This window comes from Capra hircus, chromosome 21, assembly GCF_001704415.2.
Source record: "Capra hircus breed San Clemente chromosome 21, ASM170441v1, whole genome shotgun sequence".
Taxonomy (NCBI): domain Eukaryota; kingdom Metazoa; phylum Chordata; class Mammalia; order Artiodactyla; family Bovidae; genus Capra; species Capra hircus.
The window spans coordinates 19,977,759-19,997,541 of NC_030828.1; the positions used below are offsets into that span (position 1 = coordinate 19,977,759).

At 48.2% G+C, this 19,783-nt stretch overlaps 1 protein-coding gene across 1 annotated transcript in view; it reads left to right on the plus strand.

Moving 5' to 3' along the window:
• The window catches only part of ABHD2 (abhydrolase domain containing 2), a 109,188-nt gene extending 99,657 nt beyond the window's left edge, over positions 1-9,531 (plus strand). The window contains exons 7-11 of the mRNA XM_005694967.3: positions 67-159; positions 3,297-3,407; positions 5,233-5,302; positions 6,787-6,871; positions 9,000-9,531. Of these exons, the coding sequence (XP_005695024.1) occupies positions 67-159; positions 3,297-3,407; positions 5,233-5,302; positions 6,787-6,871; positions 9,000-9,196 (556 nt within the window). The 3' untranslated portion in view covers positions 9,197-9,531. The remainder of the gene's footprint in view (positions 1-66; positions 160-3,296; positions 3,408-5,232; positions 5,303-6,786; positions 6,872-8,999) is intronic.

The window sequence follows — 19,783 nt, forward strand, 5'->3', positions numbered from 1 at the left end:
GGCAGGAGCTCTGCCTCCTGCCCCTGGCAGCCCCAGCCTCTCACTCTTCCCTTGTGGCTCTTCCAGGGCCCAGGAGACCTTCATGCAGTGGGACCAGTGCCGGCGTTTCTACAACTTCCTCATGGCCGACAACATGAAAAAGATCATTCTCTCGCACCGGTGAGGCAACTTCCCCTCCCTCGGGAGACAGACAGTACCTTTGTGGGGTTTTTTTTGGCTGCAGCAGGTCTTCGTTGCAGCCTGCAGGATCTTTAGTTGCAGCATTTGGGATCTAGTTCCTTGACCAGAGAATCGAACCCCAGGCCCCCTGCATTGGGAACGTGGAGTCTTAGCCACTGGACCACCAGGGAAGTTCCCCAGACAGTGCCTTTCTGAGCTTATTTCACTAAACACCAAAATTTCTCTTTCTCTAGGGAAAAAAAAAGAAGGCAGGGTTGGTACAGATTCTCTGCTGGCTGCTTTGTGATTTGGTTAGAAACAAATTCGTCCCAAGCTCCCAAATTAACCATGGAAGCTCCGTATTTTTTCAAAAAATTCAAGAAGGAAGAGAAACAATTTCCATACCATTCTTTCCCAAATGAGAGCCATCCTGGGACTTCCCTGACGGTCCAGTGGTTAAGCCATCGAGCTTCCGATGCTGGGGACACAGTTCAATCCCTGGTCAGGGAGCTAAGATTCCACATAAAGCCCCCCAATTTTTTTAATTTTTAATTTTAAAAAAGCAAAGTTAATTATTTTAAAAAATGAGGGCCATCCTGAGGGTGGCTTGTCACTGTGGAGGAATGTTTCTTTTTAGGAGGCTTTTGTGCTTGGGGGAACCCAGAATTGTTCTCTGCTGGCTCTTGGCGTTCTGATCAAGCAGCAATGGGACGGGGATCCCACCACTGGGGCCAAGCATGGTGCCCACATTCTCCACACCCTGCCTGCCCATCTCCTGCTCAGAGTGCTTTGATGGGTTAGCCCCTGACAAGTGCTAAGAGCAACCCCTGGCTGGCAGTAGCACTCAAGGAATATTAGTGACGATTTCATCACTTTGACTATCCTTATCCATATGGGTTCTCCCCCTTCCCCCACATGCCTCCCTCCCCCTCCAGCTGGAGTGGGCCACTCAGAGACCCCCCGTGCCCCCAGGCCTCTCCCGACCCTCTTCCCATCACCTCTGCTTGTCCAAACCAGCGCACACCTTTGAGGTCCATCTCTGGTCTCTGCCTCCGTGAAGCCAGCTCCTTCCCACTAGTTGTTTTTCTGTTGTTTCTCGCCCAGTGTGAATCCTGCACCCATGAACCAAACAGGAAAGCACGGGAGGGCTCGGGCATGTTTTGATTCGCTCAGAGCCTGGTACACAAATGGGCACTTAAAGAGTACCATCTTAGGGGGGTTCTGAGGCCATCCTAGGAAAAGCAATCTGTCTGAATGATCAGTTTCTTATTCTCTTTTTCTCAGCAGTTAAAAGAAAATGCTGTGCTGTCCAGCCAGCCAGGCACCCCACTGGGCTTCCTGTGGGTGGGGTTCCCATGGCGCCTGGGCTGGGGTAGCACTTACAGGCCCCTGGGCAGCCAGGCAGCCAGGTGTGTCCCCAGGCTGTGGTGCTGGGTGGGCGGGGACCCGCTGACACGCACATGCCCCAGGCTGGCCTTCTGCTCAGCTCTTGGTGTGTGAGCATCAGTTGTGTGCCAGGCTCTGAGTCAGGTGTGGCTCGGCTGAGGTTTGGGGTGGGTCCAGGGGTTTGCTGAGGATCCACAAGGGGTGAGAGCAGGCCATCAGACCCCAAGTCCAAGGCCTCTGTCTGGCTTCCCACACCTCTGGGGTGGAAGGTGAGCTCCTCCCAGGGAACGTTTGTTTTGCAGCCAGGCCCAGTCTTGCCATTAATTAATGAGTCCAGAAAGGTCATCATGTAATTCTTAACAAATTGGGAGAGTCCTTTGGATGTGCTCTCAGTGTATTTAAATTTTTTTTTAAACTTACCACAGAAAGTCAAACATCTCGAAATTTTCAGGACCCTTCATTAGAATTTTTGTTCTCCCCACCAGCATCATCTTTCCTTTCTCAAAATTTTTTCCTAGTTTTATCAGAACACACTTTAAATTGGGAATTCTATCCTTTATATGATCTTCCTAATACTCTTTTAAAAAAAAATTTTTTTTTTCTTTGAAGAAGTTGGTTCCTTTCCTTGGGAAGAGGTGGTGACTGGCTACCAGAACATTTAGTTTCTGTAATGAATTTTTCCCACTGTGGAGCCAAACCTCAACACAAACTCAGTCAGTCTTCCTTTAGCTGTGTGAGTGACAGCTTTCGCTGGGAATGGACATCGAAATGTGCTCACTATACTCATCTTCATGCTCATCCTCTCTAGATGGATCATTTTCTTAACTAGAAATGATTAGTCTTCCGATACGTTGCTGTTGTTCAGTCGCTAAGTCATGTCATACTGTCTGCACCTCATGGACTGCAGCACGCCAGGCTCCTCTGCCTTCCACTTCAGAGTATACATTAGCTTTTTATATAAAAAACAAACTGTGAGATGAATGTTTGACGGGGAAATTTTTAAATATTTATTCTTGTTTACTTATTTGGCTGCACTGGGTCTTAGTTGCAGCATGCAGGAGCTTCTCATTTTGGCCTATGGGATCTAATTCCCTGACCAGGGATCGAATCTGGGCCCCTGCCACTGGGAGTGTGGAGTCTTAGCCACTGGACCACCAGGGAAGTCCCTACACTCACTTTTTAGCTAAAACACATTGGAGAGTGGTTGATTTGCCCAAGTGCTGAATGGGTTAACCATTATCTTCCTTGTTAAGTGACACCAAGAGCTCACAAAGGGAAAGGGGTTCTGCCGCAGGGAGCAGTGGCAACACCAGTGTAAAGTTGGGGGTTCCCCCACCCCCGCCTTTGGTTGGCTGACAGCCCACCCCAGGCCACAGAGCCCATCCTGAGCTCTCTCTGCAGGGCCAATTTTGAAATAGTCATCTAGGCTGAAACCTAGTCCTTAGTTTGTCTAACTGCCCCTCACAAGGAAAATAAGGTCTTGATATTCATTGTTCTCCGGGTCTTCAAAAGTCAATAAGCTCATCCTCTGGGACATTCCGACAGCTGAAGGGATTTATTTGTAAGTTATCCACGTCCGCTTTGTCACAGACTCTCTCCTGACTTACGTCTGGGCCAGGAAGCAGGCTCAGCTGTGGCTGTTTATCGTGTGCTTTAACAAACATTTTTCTTTTCAGCTTTTCAGGTAAGTTATTTCATCGTACAGCGTGCTGATTTAACATCTACTTCTCATTCCGTTTGTCTCCTTCTAGGCAAGCTCTTTTTGGAGACCATGTGAAGAAACCCCAGAGCCTGGAGGACACGGACTTGAGCCGCCTCTACACAGCCACATCTCTGATGCAGATTGACGACAATGTGATGAGGTGTGCCCATGGCCCCGGGTGGGGTGCCAGGCGAGAGGTGGCGGGCCAGCACTGCCCGGCGCCAGGGGTTTCCTCTGCACACTTTGGTGTTAAGGTTTTTTTTTTTTTTTAATGCCCACTGTTTAAAAACTGAAGATTTCAGGACTTCACTGATGCTCCAGGGTTAATATTCTGGCTTCCACTACAGGGGGCCCCTTGGGTTTGATTCCTGTTCAGGGAACTAAGATCTCACATGCCATGCAGCATGGCCAAAAAGTTAAAAAAAAAAAAAAAAACCCTGAAGATTTCACAGAGAAATCCAAATTTCTAATGTCTCTCAAAAAATAGGAAGATGCTCTGAGCACTCATTCTGCATTCCTGCCTTGCCCAGCTGAGCGTAAACAGGAGAGCGGGGGTGTGTGCGCCCTAACTGTCCGTAGCCCTCAACTCTGGGATGGAGATCAGATGTCACATAAACGGCATGTGGCAATGGAGTAAAAGGAGGTGGAAATATTTCCTGTACCTGTACCTGCCCATATCTCTATCCAAAGCAGAAAAACCAGAAGTAAACCGAGAGGGCTGGGTGTTGCAAGAAAAATGGACAGAGCCTCTTCCTTTAGGGGCATGAAGACACTTCTCTCTGAGTGTAAAACCAAACCTCACCCACTTCGCTCAGGGACCCTTTCCCTGCCCCACCCTCTCCAGGCACCTGAGGTCACCCCTTTGACAGTGTCTTTCCCAGCACCAGTGGTTTCTGATTGAGGGAGGTTAGCCTCACCTGGAAAGGTAAAGCTGATCTCTGACCTCATCATTCTCTTTTAAAAACATCATCCTTTTTGTTTAATGATCATTTGATGCCTTCAGATGTGGCCTAAAGTTCATCCAAATTAGATATTAACCTGAGGGTATGGGTTCGGTACTTACCTTCCTTATGAGGTTTTAGTAGCCTTCTTACACCAAGTAACTTTGAAATATGCCCATGAATATGCCCAGTTACTCAGAGGAAATGGAAGTTGCTGGTATGTTCAACAGACAAGAGTGAATTATATCCATGCTCACTTACCATGGCGTGCGCGGCTATGCTGGGGCTTCCGCTGTGGCCCAGACAGTAAAGAACATGCCTGCAATGCAGGAGACCGGGGTTTAATCCCTCAGTTGGTAAGATCTCCTGGAGAAGAGAATGGCTACCCACTTCAGTATTCTTGCCTAGAGAATCCCATGGACAGAGGAGCCTAGTAGGCTACAGTCTTTGGGGCCGCAGAGAAGTTGGACACGTCTAAGGAACTAACACTTTCACTTTTCAGACACTATACTAATGAGGGAAAAAAATATTACATAAATTTCATTCATCTTCTAAGTTTAAGTCCAAAAGAGAGTGTTTAGGGAGATGCTGCTCTCTTTAGCTCCGTTTTACAGAGGAGAGGGCTTCCCTTGTGGCTCAGCTGGTAAAGAAGCAATGCAGGAGACCTGGGTTCAATCCCTGGGTTGGGAAGAGCCCCTGGAGAAGGGAAAGGCTACCCACTCCAGTATTCTGGCCTGGAGAATTCCATGGGCTATACAGTCCATGAGGTCGAAGAGAGTCAGACATGACTAAGCAACTTTCACTTACAGAGAAGCTCAGAGAGGTTAAGCCCTTTGTGTAAGGTCACATAGTAAGTGACAGAACCAGAACTTGAACCTAGATGCCATAGCTGGGTGTTCTTAACCCCTAACTCTGGTACCTGTGTGTATCCTACTGATATGATGTGTTAGTATGGGAACCGGCACAGTAACATATCCACTCAGCATTCCAGTCTTATTCCAAGTGTTGTTTTGTCTTTTTCTTGTATGTGTGTGTGTGTTCCAGGAAGTTTCACGGCTACAACTCCCTGAAGGAATATTACGAGGAAGAAAGCTGCATGAGATACCTGCACAGGGTGAGTGGCCACAACTCAGAGAGCAGCATCTCAGAGTTCGCATCACTCCACCCAGCTCCACCCACTGTATAACAACCCTCCCTCCTCTGCTTCCCTGGTGGAAGCTCAGCCGGCATCTGGCTCCATCTGCTCTAGCTGTTGACTTGAGTTTATTATCGAACAAAGCCCTGCCCCTCTGTGGCCTCTGAGTAGTAACCCCAGAGCGGTCCCTTAGCCCAGGCTGCTCCCCAGTCTGTGTGAAAGCCCTTATAGTCACTGACACATACATTTTTTTCCATACGTCCTCCTTTGATAGTGTCATCCAGCCTGGTTCCTACTGTGGTTCCTCATAGGAAGCCCATGTAGATTTCTTACAATCCTAGACTTTTTTGGGTCATTGTGTCTTTCATTAGTGTGGTGCCCAGAACTGAACTCAAAATTCCTGCCCTGATCTGGCAAGCACAGAGCAAAACAAATGTCTTTCTGTAACCAAATGGTAGAGAAGCATGTCTTGGTCAACGTGGATTGGTTTATATTAATGGAGTTGTCAGCAGCAACGATGAACTTTGTATTAAATCAAGCTTGTGGCCGATCATAACCACTATGCTTTTTTAACCTGAATCACCACCAAACCACTGTCTCCCTTTCTGTCTTTGATCAACTGCTCTTTTTACTCAAACACAGGACTTCCCATCTATGCCTGTCAATGTCCACCTGTTAGTCTGGTCCACCACTCCCCCAGCTAAAGCAGCCCATTGTGAATGGCAGCTCTGCCATCGTGTCATGTCAGCAACCCCGCATACTTTAGCATCATCATCTAGGCTTTTCACGTCTTCATTTAAGCCATTACGGAAACGAGGAACTGTCCAGAGCCAATGTCAGGGGCCTCCAGGTGAGGCAGCCAGTCGTTACAGTTCCTGAGCATGGCTGTTCAGTAATATCTGAGCACCCCCATCAGCACCATCTCCACTAAGAAAAAAAAGGACACTACTGGGTGTTTTGCTAAAGTGGATGTTGAACGCACAGCTGCCAAGAGCCTCCCAAGATCTGCCAGCCTGCTCCTGTTTCCCTACCTTAGATTCTTCTAGAAAGGCTCCTTTGTCTGCAATGAAGCAGACTCCTTTCTTTCTCCCCACAGCATAAATTGGATGACCATGTACATAACTCTGTAAAGTCGTTTTTCTGAAAGATATGGCTAACCTGAGACACTGTGAAGAGGATCAGAAATATGTTGCCTGCCGGCGAGTACTGTAGAATCTTGAGCCTTGCTCCATCAGAGCATGTGGGTCACCTAGGACACCACGCACGGCTCCGGTGCGTGCCTGCCAGGGCTGCAGTCCAGCGACCACTGCCAGGGAGCACCAGGCATCCTTAGTCCATCCTTCAGCAGACCCTCTTCCCTTTGCTTCAGAAACATGTCCATTAGTATATTTCAGCCTTGGATCAACGGGATCTAAAAAAAGAGAACTGATCATTTTAATCCTGCTTTTATGTCCTTGTTTCAGATTTATGTACCTCTCATGCTGGTGAATGCAGCCGATGACCCCTTAGTGCACGAAAGTCTTCTAGCCATTCCAAAATCTCTTTCAGGTAAGTGTTTCTTCCCGCCGCACTCTCAACCACTCAGCAAACTACCACAGTACATCACCTTTACCATGCTGACATCTCCTGGATACCAGAGCATCTTATGGCAGTATTTTTATTTAGTCTAGCCTGATAGGCCTGGGGCTGTGGTAGAGCCTGTGTTGAGCCTTTCATGTTCTGTTCTAGTGCAAGAGACAAGATCTTCATTTATAACGACAACCCAGAGTTTGGGGGAGTCCCCTGGTATCCTATGAAATTATTGCCTCAGGGATGTGACTCCATTAGGTCTGAGAGTTTGACTTAAAGAGATATTTAGACTTAAAACTTTGACCTGAAAAAGAAAAAAAAAAAGTTCCTCTTGTGACAGACAGCCTCCCTGTCCACTTTGAGGATAAAAATATAAGCCATTGAAAAAGTAGAGAAGGTCACTCATTCAGGCTGGCACGACCTCATGTCTTGCTAGGTAGGAGTGACAGAAAGAACTAGAAAGAGGGAAGCAGAGGAAATACGTGGGTCACAAACCACAGTTACTGTGCACTGTCATTCAGATCCCTCGGACCAGACCTCCCTGCCCCATCCTCTGTGATTGTTTGCTCTTACAAACATCAGTGTTAACCAGAGGGAAAGGGGTACATCTGATTCTCTCATGACCCCCAGTTAAAGAGTAGATAATGCAGCAGACAAAGGACCAGTGTCCGGACAGAGCTCTGTTCTCCACTCAGAGCGAATGCATGTGTCGCAGGCATGTTATGTGATAGAAGCTGTTGCCTGTTGACCGCCTGTCAAACCACAGGCTCCCTGCACAAAAACAGCCATGTTGGCAGCAGCAAGACACAGGCTTCCTTCTGCACATCTAAAGTAACACCCACAGCGCTCGCGCTGTCATACAGAAACTGATGAAACAGCAGCCAAAAGGGAAAAATAAAGGGATCAGACAAGAAAAGAGCCCTGCAGAGCCAGAAATGCAGGTGCCAGGAAGCGCCTCAGAGGCCTGGAGCAGCCAGCAAGGGGCCCCTTGTCACTCGTCCCCCTGGGAAGACAGATGCTCTTTGTGGTACCTGAATGCACCCGGCTGCCCGTTTTTGCACATCTTCAGTAATGGCTTTACTAGCCCATGTGGGACTAGCTTAGACACGGACTCATAAAGTCAAGCTCCAGGTTTGTAATTCTCAGATGACCATTTATCACGTGAGGTTGAGAGCCTGGGCAGCTTTTAACGCAACTTGCAGCTTTATGTTTTAGTCTTGCAAGATAAAGTTCTGTAGTGGAAAATCATTGGCTCCATTGACTCCATCTGGTTCTTCAGTCAATAAGAGTGTGTTAGGAATCTGTCCTCAAAGTCTGGGCCCTACCAGTAGCATCAGCATCACCTGGGAGCTTGTGAGAACCACAGAGTCTCAGCGCCTTAAATCCAGGCCTGTTAAAGCCAAACCTGCATTTTAAGTCAACTGCCTGGGTGATTTGGGGTGGCCAAAAAGTTTGTTCAGAGTTTTAAGATGGTGCAGAAAAATCCGAATGAAATTTTTTGGCCACCCCAATACTTGGCTATACGGTTGAGTCATCTGGGAGTTTTAGCAACACCAGTGCCTGGGTCCTCCCTCTTTCACCTACCAACCCCCAGTTCCATCCCACCCCTGCCCTCACATCAGAATCTCACTGGTCTGAGTGCAACCTAGGGACCTTTATTAAAAAAAAAAAAAAAATTTAGGTGATTCTAATAGGCAGCCAAGTTTGAGAACCACTTAGAGTTCTAAGGATGTCCTAGATGGCAACCCACTCCAGTATTCTTGCCTGGAGAATCCCATGGACAGAGGAGCCTGCTGGGCTATGGTCCATGGGGTCACTAAGAGTCGGACATGACTGAGCAACTAAACCTAAGCCAGTACCTGTTCTACCGCAAAGCTAAGCTGCTATTCCCAAACCTGCTTGATCTCACCATCTTGCCTGCCCCCACCAAGTCAGCACCCACCCCTACTGCTGGTGAACAAGGTGGAGGGGATGGAGATGCCCACTTAGAGGGGGACACCTGCGCCCTTGGGGCAAGCCTGGGCCACCCTGGCCAGCTCACCCTCCCACCTCCAGCCCCGGAGCCGGTCAGAGGGCAGTGACTCATTCAGCCGCCTTTCTCCTGCAGAGAAACGGGAGAACGTCATGTTTGTGCTGCCCCTGCACGGGGGCCACCTGGGCTTCTTTGAGGGCTCTGTGCTGTTCCCTGAGCCCCTGACATGGATGGATAAGCTGGTGGTGGAGTACGCCAATGCCATTTGCCAGTGGGAACGCAACAAGTCGCAATGCTCCGACACGGAGCTGGTGGAGGCCGACCTGGAGTGAGGCACCCCCCGGACTCTGGCGTGCTCCAGCCGCCCTCCTCTGGAACTCTCATCCCTCACCGGCTGTTTTCAGGTCTCCCATCTCCCTCAGCGACCTGGATCTGACCTCACACCATCAACGGGGACCACCCACCAGGCACACACGCAACCTGAAGTGGGTGGCCATCCCTGGGAGCTCCAGGCTATTTTTGTGCTTAGTTACTGGTTTTGTCCATTGCATTTGTTAGCCATGGTGACAAGCGACAGGGTTCTCACCCTGCTGTCCGGTGTCAGCATCGGATTGCTTTCAAGCCAATTACATCTAGTTTCCCTATTAAAAAGCGTGTCTGAACAGCAGTTTTGCTTTGCCAATCAAATTTTCCCCAAGAGCAGGGAAGGATGGATGTTACGCTGTGGCAGTTGTATGTGTCCTGGACTTAGACCCTAAATAGAGCCATTGCTGTAGCTACAGTTCTGCTTGGGGGCGGGCCCCCCGCCGAGAGTGTGGTCTCTTACATGGCAAAATTCCCTTGAGTCAGAGGCCAAGTTTCTCCCTTACGCATTCCTAACGATGAGAGTTACCTGAGGCGCTTATTACAAATTCAGCCTCCCACGTCCCTCCCCTTGGAGGTATTTTTGTGGGGCTGGGAAGGGGCCTGGGATTTTAATTTTTGACAAGTGCCCCAGGTGATCCTTATCACCAGGCAAATCCGAGAAACCCAGTGGTGCAGAACCTCTAAATTAGAAACGTCTTGGTAGCTCATGGTATCTCGTAGCTCCCCGGAGCCTCTGAAGCAGTGCACCTGCCCTGATGTGATAGCCATGAGCAGTTTCAGCGAGGGCCTGGGCTGGTGGTGGAGACTTCAGGCCTGCCTCTGCCTCTCACTGGCTATATGACCCTGGACAAGTCCCTTTGAACTTTTCTTTCTTTACCTGTAAAATGCAGGAGCGGCTGGACCAGGCAGGTTGCCGAGATCACTACCAGTTCTAAAGTTCAATGACAAACTCAGTTTACTGATGTTTGAGAGAACTCCTCTCTAGGGGAGCCCAGGAGCTATTCTAAGCATGTCAATATCATCATTTGCCTTTTTTTTTTCTTTTTCCTATCCCTCATTTCATATAAAGTGGTTTGGTTTTGTTTTTTAAAGTACTCATTTTATTTTTTTTTAACCCAGTCCTCTCCAGCTCTGGCTTTTGATACCAAACAGTTCAAAGGTTGGATCTGAGTTTGGAGAAATCACTTTTCAACTGAAGAGGGTGTGATTTTGGAAACCGGATTTTTAATTGAATAACTTATGTCTGTAGCCTATTGGATAGGTCTTTCCAGAGTGTGTCTTCTCAAATGAAAAGCTCACACTGTGTTTCAAGTACTCCTTTCCTTCAATCCTGCAGTACTTGAATAGCTAAAAACCCTGCACTTTGAAATAATCAGCAGTTGCTATCTGAAACTGAACAGAATTATGAGTGAAATGACCTAGATACTTTAAAAAAAAATTATTTCCCCCCCTGCTTCCTCTACTTTGCTCTAGGACAGACAGGAATATTAATAGTGGATTTGTGTGTGGATATTTAAGGGGTAAAGGGAGCCATATGAGGGCCTGGGTGTGGACCCTCTTGGTCACAGGTGGTTGTAGTTTGGGCATCGGTCCTAGTCACGTGACAGTCGTGTGTTGTTTTCTGACCATCACCAGGTGATCCTAAACGGTAACATCAAAGACCACTGTTATCTGAAGAGACTGAGGCTTCTCTGGTCTCGACTTGGCTTCAGTTTCTGTCTCACACACACACAGATTCATCGTCATGACTTTCCCCCCAGGTTGTTATTTTTCAAGTGCACGTCTCGTTCATGTGCTTTCAGCACAGATCGGCACTTTATCTTCTGCCCCTCGATTTGGAAGCTCGTCTCTTCCCCCTCTATTACTTTTCCCTCCAACCCTCAACCGCAGCTGTAATCTAGAAAATTCACAGTCATGTTTCCCGCTCCTACCTTCCTGACTCAAGACTTTTTGTGAAATCAGATGAAGCAATAACCTAACGGGGCTGAACCACCATCCCAGGAAGCAAGAGTCTCCTTTTCGTTTGCCTTAGGACACACCCCTCAATCTGTTCCACCTATATAGCAGCCAGGTACCAGCTCCATTCAGGAGGAGAAAACAGTCCAGTTGTCACACACTTGGCAGAGACAGGGACAGGAGTCCCTGGAGCCTGGTGTGCCCGGCAGTCCTGTTGACCCACGCAGGAGAGGCAGGGCTCAGAGCATTCCCTTTGTTGCTGGACAACCGGATTTTACCCCACACGACCGTGGGGGGCCATGCACAGCTGAAGTCTTTTTAGCGTGTGACTCTGAATGGCACTTTTTAGCTCACATGAAATCAACTGAGGCCTTTTGTTCGAGCTTCAGGCTCTCATGCATGGAAATGAGAGTGTAACTGTGGCCGTCTTACAGGAAAATTCTTGTTTGTTCCTGAATGGGAGCACAGAGGCATTCAAGCCTAATAAACAAGGGAGTAGCACTTTATATGTCGGTCAGCTTTTTCCTCCCTCCCGCTTGCCTGGCTTTTCTGTTCATTTCTGATGATAATGTGGCAGCTCTTCTTGCTCCTGAGGTCCTCTTGGGGCTAACACAAGGCTGAATTTTCAGAGTGTTTGAATATTATATTTTAAAATCAGGTTAAGGACATAAATTGCAATGGCCTAGACAATTCTGTTGCTGGAAGAACATGTTAAAAAACCAAGCAGGCTTCTAGCAACATTTTTCCAAGTTTTTCTCCCTGCCTGTGTAAACAGTTTTGAAGACAACAGTGAGTAACTGATCCCAGTCAAGTTAGGATTGTGCATGTTCAGTCACTCAGTCCTATCTGACTCTTTGTGACCCCATGGACTGTAGCCCGCCAGGCCCCTCTGTCCATGGGATTTCCCAGGCAAGAATACTGAAATGGGTTGCCATTTCCTCCTCCACGGGATCTTTCTGACCCAGGATCAAAACCCCGTCTTCTGTGTCTCTTGCATTGGCAGGTGAAGTGTCTACCACTGAGCCACCTGGGAAGCCCAAGTTAGGATTATCTGACTTGAAAAATGGTCTCAGGTCTTCCTGATGCACTTATATCAGTAGCGAGTTTAACAGTCTTAAAGAAAACCTCTTACCTTCTCTGATGTGAGTCTGTACCAATGATTCCAGGGCAGAATGAAGACAGAAAGTTATTTGTTGTCACTGTATTCCTTGAACCTCCTGCAAGCATTTCCCACATACCTTAGAGTGGGAATATACTTGCCAGAGGAGCATCCTTTCCTGACTTGGTGTTAATGTAACCAGGGTCCTGACACTTGGATTCTTCTCCTGTCTCTAATTCACACTGGTCTGTGGGCAATCTCTTCCCCTCTCTAAGCCTCGGTTACCTCACCTTAGACCATCTCTAAGTCCACTTCATCTGTTTACACGTCCTTTGCCAGAACATTCCCAACTGGCCTTCTACAGCCCTTGTAAGTGGACACAGATAAGTCAAGCCTTCGGGCCTATCTTGAGGCGACTTGGAGAGAGAGAGTGAGCTACTGCATTCAGCCTTTGCTGGTGAAGAACCTTGATTTTGCCCAAAGCCCCGTGTCCCCAACTGGCTTCTCTTCAGAGCCTCCATTGTCCTCTCAGTAGCCTTTATGTCCCGAGGGCGGTCTTATGACAGGGACAGGTGCCGACCGTTGGAACAAAGCGAATATCCCCGTCATTCTGTGAGACTTGGGCAAGCATCGAGCATTCCCAGGGCAGGAATCCTTCCTGCTCAGACTTCCATTCTCAAACTGCAGCCTTCATTAGAGCTGAGATTTCTGGATAGTTGAGTTTGTCTGCCTGGCATCTGAATGAGAGCTCTCTTTGTCACTGTGTGGCTCATGATCCATTTTGCCAGCGCCCGGGAAACAATACATGTGTTCTTGTTTGTGTTTGCCAGGCTAGCAGATGTCTGAGCTCTGAAGGGCTTTTCTTTTCCCATGGCACTGATTCTGACTTAGCGCTGAAGATCACTGAAACATCCCCTTGAGTTCAAAGGACTCTGGTCTTTGTCCTCCGAGGTAGGACAGGACAGTTATCATAGTAAGCATTTTGCTGCAGCGTCTGCTCACAATATCAGCTGGAATCATTTTTCTTTGCCCAGAAAGCCTTAACTTGCCTCTAGAATATCCCCTGGTAGGACAATGCTATTTGGCTGCAGAACTGAAATTCTCCTGCTAAATTAGTCTGCATCAAAGCCACAGCAAAACCAGAGAATGTTACATTAGGCACCTCCCACCCCTTGACAATTAAGAGCAGTCTGGAACTGGCCACACACCTGGTCTCTGATGTCTTTCTTCCTTTTTGGCCTCACTCTGTAGTTAGTTGGATGCTTCCAAAAGCCATGAAAAGTGGCAAAAGCCTGCGTGTGGCATTTAGTGGCCAAGCAATTGAGGGAAAGGTGTTCTCCCCATGTTATCAAAGCAGAGGAAATTGTCCCCCCCCCACCCCACCCCCGCAACTTCCCTGGTGGTCCACGTCAAGACTCTGCACTCCCAGTGCAAGGGGCAAGGTTCAGTTCCTGGTCAGAGAGCTAAGATCCTGCATACTGCAAGCATGGCCAAAAAAATACAGAAGAAAATAGCCACCACCAACCCCCTTCATATACTAAGATAGCTTTTGCCAAATTGTATTTGAAGGGGAGCAGGCAGTGAGAACTGGAATGCTGTCCAAAACTAAAGCTGCTTCCTCTTGTGTGTTCTCTGCTGCTGCTGCCTCGGCCGCTGTACCCCAAGTACCCCCTGCCGCGCAAGTGGCCCTCAGAGGCAGGCTGCAGAGCCCGGCTCAGCGGCAGTTCTCAGACCCCAGGACAGTGGACAGCTGCCCCTTTTGAAGGAGCCAGCCCCTCCTTCCCAACACATCATGTTTTCTGAACCATGTTTTTCCCAGCATGTATGTGGATAAAACATTCATCTATCTCTAATGAGTAAGCTAAAGTTAATTTTGAACCGCTGGATTGTCTTTTAAACTCAACTCCTGTCAATTAGTAACGAAGCCTATAACCTGCCTTCTCTCCCTCCTGGTGTCCCCATTAGCCAAGAAATCCATTGCCGCAAGTTAGGGACCGACCGCCTATATAGCACCTGCAGAAATGCCCTTCACTGCCGTGGGGCATTCTCCTTCCAGGCCACCCACGTGCCGCGGCCAACAGTCCCCTAGCACGACGGCTGTGCCCCAGTCCCAGCGCCAGTCACCTCAGGCTGTTTGTGGGGGGTGGACCGAGTTCCTGGGCAGGCGTGGGAGTTAGGTTTCCTTTGGTTTTTGTTTGGGGCCTCTTTAGTCTTCCTAAAGCACAAGTCCTTGTAGACTCCTGTCCCCTCTTCTCCACACCGGTCTCAGACGATCTGGGTCTTGCCCACCGCCTCAGGAAGACCTTCACTGTACCTGAGCTTCTGATTTCTGCCACTGCAGCTGCCTTAGTGACACCAGGGGCTGGGGGGGTGTGGGGGTGGGGGAGCCAGTTTGCATCTCCCCCCTTTCCTGGTTAGACTCCCATGAACCACTTTCTTTCTGTTGGCAAGATGTGCTTCCAGATTGATTTTTGAGAACCATCACTTACACATTCCTAAATTTCTGTTTTGTTTGATTTTGGTTTCTTGGTTTGTTTTGTTGTTGTTGTTGTTAATTTTCTGAAACTTCAAATGCTGCCCTGAAAATAATGTATTTTTGAGTTTGTGTTCTGAAGGCCTCTGTGCTGCTGGATTTGGGGGTGGGGGTGGGGGCAGGATATAGGATCCTCCAGCACTGAGGTGTTTAAGATTTGCAACTAGCAATGCAATTTTTTCTAAATATGAGGATATTTACCTTTATTAAGAAATTATACTAAACAGTGGTGTCCTTGATCATTTTATGTTCTCATAAATTACTTTTGGTTCTGTTTTGATTCTGTGTGGTGGTAAACAAAGATCATTACAAACAAAAGCTGTAATTTTGTTATCTTTGATTCAATGGAATTTCTTTACTTAAAAAAAAAAAAATAAAAGACTAAAAATGTGACCTGGCTGTGCAGTCATTTGTAGTGGAGATTTTCTATCTGTGAATAAAAGGATTCTTCTTGGGCTTGCCTGGTGGTTCAGTGGGCTAAGACTCAACGCTACCAATGCAGGGGGCCCAGGTTCAGTCCCTGGTCAGGGAACTAGCTCCCACACACTGCAACTAGAAGACCCTGCATGCTGCAACGAAGACCTGGCACAGCCTAATTAATTAATTAAAATAAATTTTAAAAATAAATAAATAAAAGGATTCTTCCCATGTCTTCACCAAAGCACAAGCCTGAAAGAAGTGGGCAAAATACCAAATTCTCATCACAATTGACTTTAACCCGGCCTTGCAAATACCAAAGAAATGACCAGCCCACAGGTGTCTTTACAAGCCCATCCTCTCTGGGAAGACAGCCAAGGCCTGGGAAGAGTGAGATAATCAGCATTTTAAACACTTGCTCTATAAAGTGAACCATGTAGACAGAATGTAGGAAGAGATGTCAAAGTGATAGTTGTCACACATGATTCACAAGCTTTTCTAATAGTGTTCTTTGAAAAGACCAGGTGAACATGACCTAAATTAAGATGATATTGGGTTGGTTGAGTAATAGTGGTGTTTTCTTCTTTATATCTGTCTGAATTGAAGCTAAGGGTCTCCCAGGGCCAAGTACTGGCCCAGCCAGGAGAGTTGTGGTGGTCCATGCTCCCCCACCCCAAGGACCTTGCACTTAATCTTCTTCCTTCCTTGGTCTTGCAAAACCTTTGACAAACTAAGTAGGGAGAGGAGAGTTGGTTTGGGGGGACATACATCAGCAAGATCCAAGAATGCTCACGGACGGAGGGTCCTGGCGGGCTATAGCCCATGCAACCCATGGGGTTGCAAAGAGTTGGACTCAACTGAGCAAGTCATCAAGCTTCCCAGGAGAATCAATCAGCAAGGAGGTTGCAAACCCCTGCCTTGGAAGCTCTGATTGGTTATGTGCATTCCCCTAAGGATCTTATTAAAATGCAGACTGTGATCCAACAGATGTGGGGTGGGGGGAACTAAGATTCTGCATCACTAGCAAGCTCCCAAGTGGAACAGACATCCCCTCCTGGGACCGCACTTTGAGCAGGAAGGCTCCCAGGTATCCTGTGAGCTTCCCCTCCCTGTACTGCTAAGCTACCTCAACACCAGAGCCACACCCACAATGGAAAGTATTATAAAAGGTGGTCCAATTCACCCTGAAGGTGACTCCTCAGCTTTCCCAGGTTAACTTAAGAGCCAGGTATCCCTCTTCCAGGAAGACTTTGCCAGGACTCCCGGCAGCATTAGCCTCCTGCAGCATCCCTTAGGTAAACTTGAGACTCTAAGAAGTGGCTGGCCTTGCTCAGAGATTCTTTGAAGCTGATGGCCCATTTCATTACTGAGACCTCCACCCACACCTTAACAAATGCTTCCATCTGCAAAAAGGCCTTTCCCCAAAAGGCCACATGATGCGTCACTGTGAGCTCCCAACTTTGCTGTTTTGCTGTGTTCAGCCACGTCCAACTCTTTGCGACCCTGTGGACTGTAGCCCGCCAGGCTCTTCTGTCCATGGGATTCTCCAGGCAAGAATACTGGGGTGGGTTGCCATTTCCTCCTCCACAGGATCTTCCTGACCCAGGGATGGAGCCCGTAGTTTCCTGTGACTCCTGCATTGGCAGGCGGATTCTTTACCTACTGAGCCACCTGGGAAGCCCTCCCAACTTTTGCTTGGCTCAAATTACTTTCATGTGCAGAATCCCTGCCTCATCCCAGATGTCTCGGAAGGAAGGTGTTCTGAGCAGCAAATGGTTGTCATGAAAGTCATGTTTTGTTATCCCCTTTCCCATATTTGGTGGCTTTCAAGAGTATTTTATTGTCCCTCTAATTTTCTCATGAATGAGGGGGGTGGTAGTCACTTGTAGGAATCCAGCATATCTAGGCAGCTCAGATTTTGGGAAACTGAGCACATCAGATTTTAACATTAACATTCATGGTCTTCAAGCACCTGCTCCCAAAGGCAGCACCACCTTCCTGGCAAGGTCTGGCTCAGCCTTCCCCTGCCCAGGACTGCCATGGACATCCATGGACATGGAGGAGCAGTATCAGGGCACGGCCAGCAGGGGGCGGCGGCAGCCCACAGTCAGAACCGACTTCCTCAGAAAACCCCAGGGGCTTTTTTGTCAAACCATTCTTAAGCTAAGTCCCAAGCCCTGCTGACTTTAGCAGGGACTCCAGCATCCCATTTGGATTTGAGTAAGAACCAAATGTATGGACGTGAGAACCAAATGTCATGTATGGCGAGTTGCATCATAAAGAAAGCTGAGCACCGAAGAATTGATGCTTTTGAACTGTGGTGTTGGAGAAGACTCTTGAGACTCCCTTGGACTGCAAGATCTAACCAGTCAATCCTAAAGGAAATCAGTCCTGAATATTCACTGGAAAGGCTGATGCTGAAGCTGAAACTCCAATACTTTGGCCACCTGATGTGAAGAACTGACTCATTTGAAAAGACCCTGATGCTGGGAAAGACTGAAAGCAGGAGGAGAAGGGGACGACAAAGGATGAGGTGGTTGGATGGCATCACTAACTCGATGGACATGAGTTTGAACAAGCTCCGGGGGTTGGTGATGGACAGGGAAGGCTGGAGTGCTGCAGTCCATGGGATCACAAAGAGTCTGACACGGCTGAGCGGCTGAACTGAACTAAACTGAAGAACCAAAGCTGCCCCCAAGAACCTCTGCCTGCAGTGTTTCCATATCCTGATCTCCTTTGTAAATTAGAGTGCCCACAATTAGGCTGGGGCGAGGAGGGCTTCTGGCAATAAGGGACCAGGGGAAAGAAGGGAGTCATCCAAGAGGAATCAGCCAGGGTTTTCCTCAAATCTGGGACACAAGTCTTCTGCAAAACAATTATAAGTTTAGCTTGAAAGCTTTAACTAAGCTCATTCCTTTAATCTTTTCAGCTCAGCCTCATCCTCTCCCCACCTCTACCAACACCTATACTGTCCACTCACCAGTGCCCTCTATCTTGGCAAATACAAGCCCCATTCTCCTATCACTTGCCCCCCGCAGTATGCTTCTGTCCTCACCCTGGACACAGCCGTCTTAGCTCCAGATATTCTAGATCTCTCGGGGATGAAGCTGCAGAGCCCTCTTCAATCAGGGCAGCTCCACTCTTTTCAGGCTTAATACTAGAGTTCCATGTAAAGTTTGATTTGGAAAGGCTTCAGGTTTTAAACGATTTGAAGAAAGGTTTGGGAGAAATCCTCACTGGTCGTGAATGCTTGCTCAGTCACTTCAGTCATATCTGACTCTTTGCAGTCCCAGGGACTGTATCCCACCAAGGCTCCTCTGTCCATGGGATTCTCCAGGCAAGAAAACTGGAGTGGGTTGCCATGCCCTCCTCCAGGGGATCCTCCCTACCCAGGGATCAAATCTAGGTCTCCTGCATTGCAGGTAGATTCTTTACCGCTGAGCCACCAGGGAACCCTCTTCACTGGTCAGCCACCCATAATAACTTCCTGTGATTCTTCCTCCAGCTCTGAGGTTATATGTATATCATTTAAGAAAATAGAGATTGTTGACTGTGAAAGTGATAAAGGAGAAAGTTACTCGGGTGATGAGTATACACTACAAACCCCAGAAATGAAAGAAAAGATACAAGGACTGACTGCATATATATGCACAGCCACATATAGGAGTACATGTACACAGCCACACTGGGAAACAAGAGAGAATTCAGCGGCTTCAGAGGGATTTCCAAAGGCATGAAAGCAGAGGGCACTGGATTGAACCCACAGGTGACTGTCCTGCACCAAATGGTGTGCACAACACCAGGGTGTTTCGTGCTCAGAAGGAGCAGGAGCAGGGCAGTCTTGGGATGAGCACTGAGGCACCTCAGTGAGAACAGCCAGGCCAGTCGACCCTCACCCGTCACCACAAGCTGGATAACAGGAACAAGGATCTGTCTGAGTGGGAAGGTCAGTGCAGGAACCTTGGGAGAAGAATCAGTCAGTGCCTCTGAGCCCCATGCCCAGAAGAAGCCAGACTTTCCCCAGGAGGGTGCAACATGCCCAGCACACACTCAGAAATCACCAGACGCTTTGAGGAAAGCCAGCTCCACAGAAAGAAAAGCATTTATGCTTGTCTAAATATACAAAGCTTGAAAGTAGAAGCTCATTGCTGTAGGGTGAGACTGCAGACAAAGAAGAGCTTTCACCATATAACTTGAGGACTGGGAGAGTGCTCAGAGAAGACACCATCTGTAAATCTAAGCAAAACCATCCGTGGAGGCAAGGGGTCTGGAACAGACAGCTTTGGTGGAGGGACTCCACAGACAGAAGGAGGGGGACACAACTGCCACCCTGGAAGGAGGTCCAAGCTCCTGACCATCACTGCATACATCAGAGGAGGAGGACCCGACCACCCCAAAATGGAGCCACGTCAAGAGTGCTTCCACCCCATAACTCAACACGGAAAACCTTTCACCTGCCTACCAGCCACTAAGGTCACTATACTTGCCAGATCCTCTGGACTCATATCCCTCCTCATTTGGGCTGAGTAACTAACACTTTTACTTTAC